The sequence below is a fragment of the Engraulis encrasicolus genome, chromosome 7, assembly GCF_034702125.1.
Source record: "Engraulis encrasicolus isolate BLACKSEA-1 chromosome 7, IST_EnEncr_1.0, whole genome shotgun sequence".
Lineage (NCBI taxonomy): Eukaryota > Metazoa > Chordata > Actinopteri > Clupeiformes > Engraulidae > Engraulis > Engraulis encrasicolus.
The window spans coordinates 53,037,313-53,050,820 of NC_085863.1; the positions used below are offsets into that span (position 1 = coordinate 53,037,313).

The window sequence follows — 13,508 nt, forward strand, 5'->3', positions numbered from 1 at the left end:
CAGTTGCCCCGAGGCAATTTTCCTTGTTTAATAACCCTCTTTCCATTCAAAGCACCGGCAACCTTTTAAACCCTTTTGGAAATGGTCAAAGATCGACAACGTGATGTCTTGCCGGTAGTGCAAAGATTCAAATAACACAAGCATTTGAGATTTCTGATATCGAGGTGAGAAAACATGAGATGAAAACATGCTAAATTAAGGTTGAGGCTGAAAGCATGGCTGCCTGCATGCATTAGACAAAGACAAAGACAAAGGCCACACTGGCAACACTGAAGCACAGGATCCCACCTGTCACTAGAGGTTATAATGGGGTCATATGGAGATGTGGAAAGGGTGTGTGTGTGTGTGTGTGTGTGTGTGTGTGTGTGTGTGTGTGTGTGTGTGTGTGTGTGTGTGTGTGTGTGTGTGTGTGTGTGTGTGTGTGTGTGTGTGTGTGTGTGTGTGTGTGTACAAATGCTCAGACAGACAAAGACAAACATCAGAACATGCACAAAAGTAGAGCAGAGGAGTAGAACGGAGGAGTGGAGAGGATAGGAGTGCAGCGGAGGAGTGGAGGAGTGGAGCGGAGGAGAGAACAAGGAGGTGGATCAATGACAAAAACAGATGAGTATATTACGCTCAAGCTTGGATCAGAATCTAAACTCATAAAAGAAAAGATGATGAAGTTCCCAATAAGATTTTTACAAGACTTGACTAATATTTGAAATCTAACATTTTTAAGTGCTACACTGGAAGTATTTGTCATTTTCCTCTGAGTGTAATGGAACGTCGACGACAGCATCAGCTGACAAGCCCCTGATTAAAATCCTTTCTGGTCGTCGCCAAAGAATGGGACATGTGTAAAGACATTTATCCCCTACCCTGGGCATTAACACTGCTTTTGTACAACTGCCAAAATGCCAGCAGAAATGATTGGGGCAGCATGGTTGTATTGTAATGTGTTATAATGTGGTGGCGGTGGTGGTGGTGGGAGTGACAGGAGCATTAGCAGGCACAGTGGGTGGCCATCATGTATGAGAGCCTGGAGGTGGGATAGGGATGGAGATGGGGATGGGGATGGGGAGGGTAGCATGCAGTGTAGCGCAGTGCAGTGCGGTGCGGTGCAGAGCTGAGCAGTACTTACAGTAGAACCCCACAGCTTCAGAGGCAGAGGAAGGAAGGAGAGGTTGGAGAAAAGAAGGAGGGTAAGGAGAGAAGAATTACATAGACCTAGGCAGCATAGACCTCCTTAGACCACCAGAGCTCGACCCATTATTGGCAAGAAATGGATCAGGCTTGCAGTTTAGCTTCAGCCTACCGTATGTGCTTCGCATTAGATTAAAACACCACCCGTCTCTCTGTTGCACGCATGCACTCACGCACACACACAGTCTTAACTGCATTGAACTAAACCAAACATGCACTGCACAACACTGAAGGACACCTTTGGGGCCACAGAATGCCCAGAAACACACCCAGACAGACGCCAGTGACAGACTGCGAATGAGGGCCGAGCTACTTCAGACGCCATTTAAGAAACACTTAAAAGTGCAGTTTGCCTAATCTGCTCTTAATGGAATTTCAACAGGGATTAGGAAGGATTAGGCATCACTTTTTTCTTCACTCTATCTCTGTCTCTCGCACACACACAAATGAGCGCGCACGCACACGCACTCATGCACACATACACGTACACACACACGTACACTCACACCAACACTCGCATGTGCACACACACACACACACACGTATCTCTGTGTTTGTGTGTCTCTATGCGTGTGTGTGTGTGTGTGTGGCTGTAGGTGTGGTACTATAAAGCCCCACAAAAAGCAATAGTGGCATAGCAACGTGGCGGACATGAAAAAAGGGGAGAGGGAGACAAACCCTGGGATGATTAATCTGCTCCCCTCCCGGGACAAAGTGAGGGGGCCTGGGAAGGACAGGGTATTGAGTATTCATTTAATGGGCTGTGGGGGCGTGTGTGTGTGGGCATATGCCCCTGCACGTGTGTGTGTGTGTGTGTGTGTGTGTGTGTGTGTGTGTGTGTGTGTGTGTGTGTGTGTGTGTGTGTGTGTGTGTGTGTGTGTGTGTGTGTGTGTGTGTGTGTGTGTGTGTGATAGATGGGGCTGCGATTTGCTCCTCTGACTGCTGAATGACTTATCACCGAAGGAGATAAATCAAAACTATATTCTCGCACTAAACGCACTGCCACACGGCCACAAAAACAGACACACTAGTGTGTACAGCACACGCACACACACAAAATATATAAAGTGATGCACACAAACACGAAAACCACAGGGAAACCTGCAGGCAGTGCTTGTGGTGTCATAACCGTCTCTGATATACGTTTTACGAGGCTGCTGTAATTGCTAGGCGTTTCATGCCACTTGTATGGATATAATTCTATTTCATGTGAGCGGCTCCTTGAAGTCTAAATGGATGGGCTGGGCTGGGCTGGACTAGACTGGAGTGGAGTATAGCAGCAGGGGAATAAAAAGCACAGGGCTACTTTGGCTGCTTTCATGATAAAGAACTGAGGGTAGGAGAGAGGAGAGGAGAGGAGAGGAGAGGAGATGAGAGAAGAGGAGAGGAGAGGAGAGGAGAGGAGAGGAGAGGAGAGGAGAGGAGAGGAGAGGAGAGGAGAGGAGAGGAGAGGAGAGGGGATGAGAGGAGAGGAGAGGGGATGAGAGGAGAGGAGAGGAGAGGGGAGGAGAGGAGAGGAGAGGAGAGGAGAGGAGAGGAGAGGAGAGGAAAGGAGAGGAGAGGAGAGGAGAGGAGAGGAGAGAACATAAGGAGAGAGAAGAGAAGAGAAGAGAGGAGAGGAGAGGAGGACAGAAGGGGAGAGGAAAGCAAAGGAAAGGAGAGGAGAGGAGAGGACATGAGGAGAGGAGAGGAGAGGAGAGGAGAGGAGAAGAGAAGAGAAGAGAGGAGAGGAGAGGAGAGGAGAGGAGAGGAGAGGAGAGGGCAGTAATGTATGCATCTCGGGGCCAGCCAGCAGATTGCACAGGTCAGCACTACCTGACCGCTCTGCTCCAAACTCAGCCCACTCGGCTTTTAAAGTGTATAAATATTAAACTCGCGTCGGAAGAGGCTGGCATGCCACCCCACAATATTTGGACTCCATGTACACAAACACAAACACAAACTGAAGAGGAAACACGAACATACAGAGTAAAGCTAGGAGACATGGGAAATGGCCTAATTATTTGTTTGAAGTATCCCTACTGAAGTCCCCACCCTTGCATACGAATGGACATTCACAAATGGACAGTCACTCATGATTGACACAAAACAAAATGGGTTCCTTGAGTTTGCTTCACTGATATGCCACTATGTTGGCTATTGGAAATTACAAGGCAACAAACAAGCAGATACTCAATGGTTAGCACAGAAGAAATCAAACCTTATGGGTACCGCCTCTCCATGCTTTTCCCATCTTGATTTCCTTCAGAATATTTCTGCCCTCTTGCTATAATATCATATGCTATGGCTGCTTCTCTATGCCTGTCCCACCTGATGAATTATCATAATGCTACAGCAGCAAGTTCCCAAACTGGGGGTCACGGAGGTACTGCAGGGGTGTCGTGAACAGAAGGGACTACTTGCATAAAACCTTGAATATATGCTTTTATAACCCTTCCATACATTGTTATTAACAATATTCACTTCAATTGGTAAGGCGTTTATGTGTTTACCTGTCCTGTTATTTACATGAAAGTTTAGCAAAAAAATGTTTTGCACTGGGAAAATGGGAGGTGGGGAAGGTGGTCGCAAAAATGATCTTGGGTCCAAAAGGGGTCCCAGCAGAAAAAATTGGGGACCCCTGTGCTACAGTGGAGCACGTCTTCTGTGCGTCTGTCACTCCTGATCAATTGGGATACTGTATGCAACAGAATAAGAGGTTTTATGCGTATAAGAGGTCTTCTGAGGTCTTGCGTGTGTGTGTGTGTCTCACCTGTGGGGTTGGAGAAGTCGAGTACGCTGGTGGCGGGCTGCAGCAGGTCGGGGCTGGAGGAGGACAGGCTGCCAGGGATGGGCATGATGGCCAGGCTGTGGCGCGCCTGCTTGGTGCCCACGATGCTGTCGTCCTGGGACTGGCCCACGCCACCATCACTACAGTACACCATACAGAATACACACACGCAGACGCACACACACGCATGCACACGCACGCACAAACATGCATGCATGCACGCACACACACGTGGATACGCGCACACACACACACACGGACACACACAGACGTGGACACACACACAAAAGAAACAAAAACACACATTGTTAGTGACCAGGGAAAAAATCTTGAACATTAGGAAATGCAACTCATTCGTTGAATCCTTAAAACAATGGTAATGGTTCCAAAATCACATTACAATTCACAAATGGGCACATAAGCATGGAAACAAACCATATTTAGGCACAGTAATGGTAAAAGGGATATACACAAGCAAGCAAATGCATCTACCGGCTCCATCATCACAAAAACCCTCTCAACCACACACAGAAACACACAAAAACACAAGCAAAATGGAGTGTTAGTTTCTGGGATGGTCATGATGACAAGATGGTGTTAGAAGATGGAACACAACGATCGCGGCTGACTTTCAGCATGCGGTCTGAGAGCTGGGAGAGGGAACGAGAGAGAGAGAGCGAGAGCAAGAGCGAGAGAGACAGCGAGAGAGAATTCTCCTAAGACTGTACTGTGGACTGGAAGCGAGACCAAACAACGAGAAACACAACAAGAACAGAAAGTGCACAAGGCAGGCGTGATGCTCTCACAAGATTTGGTTCACATGGCGACATGAAGAAACAAGCGCTTACTTGGGTCACAGTATGTGTGTGAGTGTGTATTACAGTAGGTATGAGAAGAATGTATTACAGTGGCCTAAATACCTACATAACATTAGTAGCAGTTAAAATGATGTGGCATTTGTATATTTGCATGCACACCATTTACAACTATGACTAGTTACGTCATGCAACACCGTGTTTGGTGTTTGTGTGTGTGTGTGTGTGTGTGTGTGTGTGTGTGTGTGTGTGTGTGTGTGTGTGCCCGCGCACGCATCAGGTATGACGACTTAGGGTGGCCTACATAACCTACATAACATGAAATAGTTAAAAATGATGTACCATTTAATAGTTGGTATACATTTGCATCAAGTCATGACATTAACAACTCCACCAACCAAAACTCTTGTCTGTTCATTTGACTTTCTGTCTACTCATTCCAACTACCCGTCTCCCTCCCCTCTTACTCATTCCCCTCCTCTCTGTCTGACGCATATGCAGCCACTCTTGGTGGTCCTGTCCTTCAGAGTGTGTGATGGAGCGTGTCCACGTGTGCACATGCCAGGCTGTGATGTAATGGGATTAGGGGGCCTGAGCAGAGCACTCAAACACACTCAGGGGCCTCATGCCACTACTGGGGGCCCCGCATCAATTAACCCTTTGTCAACCCCCCCATCTTCCTAATTTCATGACATGTCCATTTCTATACTACCGCTGATCTAATTGTGTGTGTGTGCATACGTGCCTGCCTGCATGTGTCTATGACTGTGAGTGAGGTGTGTGTGTGCAGTGTGTGCATGTGTGCGTGCGTGTGTGCGCTCTTTTGCGATGGGAACGTGTGGGTAGTGGAGAGTATGAGGAGAATGGAGTGGAGTGGTGATGCTGGAAGGTGTGCAGCAGGCGTCTGGCTCTTACCCAAACAGTCCCCTTTAGTGAGGGCCAGGCGGACACAGAGACAGAGAAACCAGGTTATACAGTGCAGTACACAGCAGCAGCCACAGCAGCTCGCACATAGCAACCGCACATACAGCGTGATAGGGATTCAGTTGACAAGGCAACAGGGCAGCAAGACTCAAATACACACACACACACACGCGCGTGCGCGCACAGACACGCACACACACAAACACACACGCACATGGGCTCGCACTCATACACGCATAAAAATACACATTCACAACCAAGCCTCTAAGCATCCTCCCAGTCAGTATCCGTGGAGCACTCTAGTGCCCTTTTAAAATTCACAGCTATTATTCACAGCTAGTTAAATGAACACAAGATATCCAGCAAAGTGTGCAGAGTATACACACACGGATGCTGTGCACTGGTGAATATATTTGTGAGTGTGTGTGTGTGTACTCAGTATGGGCAGAAATATTCTAATAAGGCATGAGAGAAATATACTATTGCTGCACTGAGGCAACAACAGGCCTCTTAATGCTCGGCCAAACCCTGCAGCGTGGCGAGTGAGCATTCTCCTCCGACTATTAAATTATTCTGCAATAAATAGGAAGTGTGGGGGTAAACCTGCCAGTGTGGGGAGCACAGTACAGCACTGCACGCATCATAGAGCAGGCCTGCTTTGGGGAGACTGATGGGTCACCAGGTTTAGAAAGCGGAAAACAGCTCCTGTGGGTTACAGGGAGACTCCTGGTTGTTATAATGTCTCTCAGTGGGCGCCGACTAGCTGTGCCGAGCCAGGAGGGCCCAGAGATTTATCCTTTTGGCAGTAGTAGTAGTATCAGAAAGACATTTCCTTGTTGCCATTGCAACGCAACAGAAATTGCATTATATCTGTCTTTTGTTTACGCCTGAGTACTACAGTACCATAAGGGGCTTCTAAGTCTGTGTGTCTTGGATAGGAGATCGTTTCTCAGTCAGTTTATGACCATCATAGGGAAAACCATACTCAAGCACACGAAAAGACATTTAAAGTTCATACATGGCACGAAGAGATTTCAAAACCGACTCCACACAGACACTTCGCTCCGCTAACTGAAGCCGAAGACGGGCGTAGTAGTAGTAGTACCTGAACGGTTTGGGCGGCAGGATGCTGAAGCGTGTCTTCTCCAGCATCTTGCGGATCTTGTTGCGTCCGCCGGAGACGGTGTTGGCCTTCAACTTCTTGTGGCTCTTCTCGGTGGGGAACTCCATGTCGCCCGGCAGGTCGGGAATGGAGAAGCGGTTGCCCTTCTTCTCCTGGATCTTGGGGATGTGTGGGCCGCCGTTCTTCTTCTCGTGGATCATGCGGCCCAGGAGCTCCTTAAAGACTGAGGTGGAGAGAGGACGGACGGAGAGAGAGAGAGAGAGAGAGAGAGAGAGAGAGAGAGAGAGAGAGAGAGAGAGAGAGAGAGAGAGAGAGAGAGAGGCCATCACAGATAAAAGTAAGTTGGGAGACACAGAGAGGATGACAGAGAAACAGCCAGAGTAGACAGAGAAAAATAGGGAAAGAGGAAATGAATAAAAGGAAAGGTAGAGAGAAGGGGATGGGGGGAGAGAGAGAGAGAGAGAGAGAGAGAGAGAGAGAGAGAGAGAGAGAGAGAGAGAGAGAGAGAGAGAGAGAGAGAGAGAGAGAGAGAATGATTAGCAAGATGTTAATCAAGCATTATATATTTTAATCAAAAGATGCTGATACATGGGCAATCATTTTGAGCCATGTTGCCGGGAAACAACATGACAGCTTCCTGCTGTTCTGATGGGCTAGTTCCAGTGAAAGGTTGCCGGCTGAATGATGATTCCATCTCTCCAGATAAAAAAAAAGAAAATACGCGGCCAAATAGCCACAGGAAAGAAGAGTAACAACATCTGCTATTAGTGCGCTCCCTGGCAGCACCACTAGAAAAAAAAACACACAGCATTTGTTTATCATCATCGCCTTAAGTGATGTCGATTTGACCTTCCTTACCAAATATATTGGTCTTGACGGTGAGGGAGAGGTGTGTGTTGTTCCTCAAGATGTCCATGGCCTTTGTGTAGGAGATGTTCTCAAAGTTCTGTCCATTGATCTCCATTATCTGCAACAAATGAAGTGCACATTTACATTCACAGTGTAACTCGACACAGCCCACTGCCTCGACTTCATTTCTCCCAGAGGTTATGATATAAAACCAAGGACACCGGCAACCCCATTAAGTGCAATGTACATGCAATATAATATGAATTATGGCAATATTATATGAATACATTACAGTAGCAATGCATTAATGTACAAGAATATAAAGCTGTACAGGAAAAAAGAACCTGAGGCTAAGATCAATAAACATCTAGTACAAAACAAAACTCAATTACATAAAAGGATATATATTGTAAAACTATTGCCATGAGTCAGAAGGGATAAATAAATTGGCCACACTGAATGAAAAAAATCAAATATACACTGCAAATTCAAGCAAGGTCTGCCATGCATGACTGGGCCCTAACTACTGCTCTGCTTGTTAGGCAAAAGTGACCGATACCGCATGTTGATACACAGTGGAGTAAATGTAATCAAATATATAAATTCAAACACAGTCCACAATGCATCACAGGCAAGGTGTGCCACACAAAGTGTTGGCGAATGGAAAAACAGGCAGCCCAGTACTGGTTCCTTGAGAAGCTATTGTCAATGAGTCAAAAAAAGGGGTCTTAGTTATTGAGATACCCCATACAAGAGGTACAACTAGATGAAGTATCACTAGAGATCATAGATAAGGAGGAGAAGGTTCTTGAGGAGTTTCTACCCGGATCAATATGACTCGTCATCCAAAGCTCCCATCCTATGGTAGCCATGAGCTTTTAGGAGACCAGGAGAACAAAAGAATGAGTGGAGTTCAATAGGAAAGTCACGCCCATTTAGGAGACCACACTTGGTCTCACTTTGTTGCATTGAAGACACATGCTTTATCTTGATTTACCATACTGGATATCTGTGGTCTAACCTGGTCTTGACCTTGTCCGTCTTGAGTCTGGATTGACTGTATATGGGAGGGCCAGTGCAGGTGCTATTTGGAGTGTCTCGTCTGGTCTGTACGCTCGAGTCTGGTTTGACTGTACATGGGAGGGCCAGTGCTAGGTTTCTGCTATTTGGAGAGTCTCACCTGGTCTCCCCTCTTGAGTCCGGCCTCGGCGGCCTTGCTGCCAGGCTCCACGGCCTCCACGAAGATCCCGAAGCCGCGCTCGCTGCCGCCCACCATGCTGAAGTGCAGCGGGGACTCCCGAGACGCCTTCTGCAGCGTGATCTGACGCCACTTGGCCTTCGCCGCGCACGCGATGTTCAGCAGGCGCAGGTGGCCCTTCATCTTCTGCACATAGGGGAATCACATGCACACAAACACATACACATACACAAACAATTACACAACACGCATGCAAAAAATCACAAACACAAACCCACACACATAGAATGTACGCACGCACGCACGCACACACACAGATGTAAACACAGACAGAAACAGACAGAAACAAACAGAAACAGACAGAAACACACATACACACACAAACACACACGCACACACACGCACACACACGCACACACATACCCGCACACATACACACACAAACACACACGCACACACACGCACACACACGCACACACATACCCGCACACAAACAAGGAACAAGGTCACCAAGATTGTCCCAGAGGAGAGAAAGAAACCACCAGAGGACACAGATGGTTTTACATATTTCATCCAAGTGGCTCATTAACAATTGTGAAAAGGGGGCCACTACACGGAGCACTTCCTCAGAGGGAGGGAGAGTCTACTAAACAGCAGAGCAGCAACAATAAGCAAGAGGTGGCTAAGAGTAAGCAGAGGAGTAGAATAGACTAGAGCAGTGGTTCCCATACATTTTTTTGTCCAATATTATTCAAAGAGAAGGTGGGCGCACCTTGCATCAAACTGTTTTATTGTGCACAGACACGTTTCGGCGTGTGCCTTCCTCAGTGTGCACACTGCACTTGGCTGTATACACTGAGGAAGGCACACGCCAAAACGTGTCTGTGCACAATAAAAAAACAGGTTGATGCAAGATGCGCCTCTTTCTCTTTGTTTTAAGCGTTTTATTTGGGACAGCACCCTTAAAATTAATTTTAAAAAACCCTAAGTGAAGCCTGCTACCTGCCATAATTGTCCAATAATATTCCAATAATTTTCCATTAATAGTTTATCCACTAATATTGCTAGAAATCTACAGGACAGCAAATACATCTATTAACCACAAAAGTGAATAGTGTTACTAATAAAATTATGGCATTATGTAAGCTGTTAGCCGTTAACCTGTGGATTTCACGTTTTCATGCAATGTCCCCTTTGTCCGAGATACCAGTACCTCCGCGACCCACTTAGGGGTCCCAACCCCCAGTTTGGGAACCACTGGAGTAGAGCAAACAACCGTCTAGATTGGCCTAGAAATCATGCAAGCAGCATCTACTCATCTTGCTTCTCCGTAATATAATATGCACATCGCATCATTTCATTAACCTACTAACAGAGCAATAGGGACATTCGGGTGCATTTCATCAATGGGCTAACTAAGAAACATTGGCTCAGGAGGTACTGTAGCTGGCATGGTGTAGCAATGCAAAAGGGTTACATGGTTCAATTCAGGTCGCTTCTGATCTTGTCAATGTATCCTTGAGCAAAGCTCTAAACTGATAAGTAGAACAGTTGCGTACTGGGTGTTCCAGTGAAAGATGAAGAAGAAAACACGATAATAATGATTCTTGTGCAATATGTAAGGACAGTTCCAGCATATAGTCATCATAGGTACTTTCTTTTAAAGTCAGGGGTTATACCACTGCTACACAGTGCATGAACTGAAGTGACCTTAAAAAAAAGTAGTCAACATCCTGAGCTCCCTGTTCAGTAGAAGGGAAAAAAACCACAACGATAACAATAATTCTGACGTGATAGGTGATTTCTGTACTACACTGTCTTTTAATGTCTGGGGTGGCCACAAAAAAGCCAGTCACTATCCAAGGTTTAGATAATGACTGGCAAAAGTCCCCCAGTCAAGAAAAAAAAAAAACAATGATAATGATTCTTACGTAATACTTGATGACTGTACCAGCACTTAGTCATCATAACTACTGTACTTTCGTTTAATGTCACAGGTTACTGATAAAACTACAGAGCCAGGATGAACTGAGGAACCCTTCAAAAAGAAGTCGCTCTCTCAAGATCCCTGTCCGTCTGTCTGTCTGCTTGCCTGATAAATTTACCACAGTAGCTGGCGGGGGAAGGAGCGCTGTAGAAGCAGCAGCAGTAGCAGCAGCGGCAGCCACTGTGCTCAGTAGAACACAGACGAGAACAGGAAGTCTGAAAGGAGGTCAGCATGTGACAACGTTGTGCTCTTTGAAGTGCGGCACACAGACATACAGAGAGCCTCTCTCACACACACACACACACACACACACACACACACACACACACACACACACACGCACACACACACGTACGCACAAAGACGCACACACGCAGGCACGGACAGAGCAGCATGCACTCTACTCACCGATACTTCCAGATGCCTCTCAAACTCCTCCAGGAACTGGGTCATCTCAGGGTTGCCCTCGAAGTCGTTGAAATGGTTGTTCACCCACAACAGCACTATTCTCGTGACCTGGAGTGCACAAAAGACACAGGGATAGATTGTTGGGAGGATATTGGAGTTTTAGAAGCCGTTTAGATGTCTTGGAAAACGCATTGGTTTTGATTTCTAATTTAGACAAGAAGAGAGATTTAGAATGCACATTTAATAAATATCCAATTTATATATATATTTTTTTATCCATATGTCATGCTTACGTATACTGTACATAAAGGGGTTAAAAAATATACACATTCAAAAATATCCATATATGTGCAACCAGCGCCTAAGCAGGGACAAAAATGCCAACCGTTATTTCTCTAAACTTAATTTTAACTTTAATTTTGCAGCACTATTTTTGTGACCTGTAGGGCAGACACAGATGAATAAGGACAGTTTAACCAACAGAGGGCTGTTAGGAGAACACAGGAGGAGTTTTTGGGAGGAACAAAAATGTTTGAAATCTGTTTGATCTGTTGGCCAACAGTTCCTTCTCTAATTTTGAACTTAATTTAATTCAACCTCCCGTTTCTATGGTCAACGGCCAGACACCTTTCTTTCTAATACGACTTTATTAATGACAGGACAGTCTGAGAGGTGGACAGGAGGCGAATGGGGAGAGAGACGGGCAGGGGTCGGCAAATAACCCGGGCCGGGAATCGAAACCGGGTCGGCCGCATGGTAGACGAGTGCCCTACCGGTCAGCCACGGCAGGGCCAGGCCTGACACCTTTCTACTGCAGTGGACGTCTGTTTCTGCTTTTGTTGGCTGGGACAAACCCTTGTGGCTACTTACCACAGTGCATTCTGCTTCCAACAAGGCTAAGTCTAAAATAATAGCGAACTCAACTCATTTACATTGTATGCAGCGCAGCATAAATGACAGCTACAAGTGAGGATAAATGGAGTACCAGTGAAAACCAGATGGCTGGGAAATTATGCCAATTTATGCAGGTTCAACCTGAGTTCAGCCTTTAGGCAAGCTCAGGAATGGTCAGGGTTTAGACATCTGACCCTCAAATACCTGAGAAGTATGAAGAGACTCACATTCACGCACATGCATATGCACACACACTATAGGGTGCATGCTGGTCTCTCTCTCACACACACAGCAGGGGTAGATATTAACTAGAATGTATGTATTAGAACCCCACTAGAAGTTCACACTTTACACACACACACACACACACACACAAACACACACACACACACACACAGACACACACACACACACACACACACACACTGAACAACATGGTCCATGTTGAACTACTCGATGAGGTTGACACAATGCATAGCTTTCGATATTGGACAGATGGCACAAACACACAGAGACATACACAGAGACACACAGACACACAGAGACACACACAGAGACAGAGACACACAGAGAGACATAGAAACGCGCGCGTGCGCACACACACACACACACACACACACACACACACACACACACACACACACACACACACACACACACACACACACACACACACACACACACACACACACACACACACACACACACACACACACACACACACACACACACACACACACACACACACACACACACACACACACCGTGTCTCTGAAGTTGTCCATGTTGAACCACTCGAGCAGCTTGCGTCCGACCTCCATGGGGCTGGAGAGGAAGGTGCGGTAGGTGAGGAGGAAGTCCTCGATGTAGGTGGGGTCCACCACCGACGGCTCCTCCACCAAGTGCAGGATCAGACGCTCCGGCGTGCCCTGCACATGACATTACATGACATTACATTACTTAATATTACCATACACACACACACACACACACACATTACATTACATACAGCTTTGGTCGGTACAGTAAATGTCAGCACTGATCTGGTTTGAACAAAGCCTTGTATATTTGATATGTACAGAGATGTACAACTCAGATGAATTCCACCTAGATATCAGACTTCAGGTTACGGTCTGCTGTTGAGTTTTAACACACGCATGCACGCACACGCAGTTAACTACAACACAAGCTGTCAACCAGGGAAAACACATCAGCTCACTCTCACACACAGACAAACCATCACCATGGACACACATCAGCTCAGCCTCTCACTCACTCACACTTACACTCAGTACACACCGACCAACACACATGGTACACACAGCAGCAATCTGCAATGAAAATGTTTTCTGGTT

General features: G+C 46.4%; 1 protein-coding gene across 1 annotated transcript in view; it reads right to left on the reverse strand.

The window, feature by feature from the left end:
* Positions 1 to 13,508, reverse strand: part of rapgef6 (Rap guanine nucleotide exchange factor (GEF) 6) — a 148,688-nt gene that overhangs the window by 39,431 nt on the left and 95,749 nt on the right. Inside the window, exons 13-19 of the mRNA XM_063203935.1 lie at positions 12,918 to 13,082; positions 11,260 to 11,367; positions 8,847 to 9,050; positions 7,676 to 7,784; positions 6,800 to 7,040; positions 3,938 to 4,095; positions 1,124 to 1,138 (exon numbers count right to left, since the gene is read on the reverse strand). Coding sequence (XP_063060005.1) covers positions 1,124 to 1,138; positions 3,938 to 4,095; positions 6,800 to 7,040; positions 7,676 to 7,784; positions 8,847 to 9,050; positions 11,260 to 11,367; positions 12,918 to 13,082 — 1,000 coding nt within the window. The remainder of the gene's footprint in view (positions 1 to 1,123; positions 1,139 to 3,937; positions 4,096 to 6,799; positions 7,041 to 7,675; positions 7,785 to 8,846; positions 9,051 to 11,259; positions 11,368 to 12,917; positions 13,083 to 13,508) is intronic.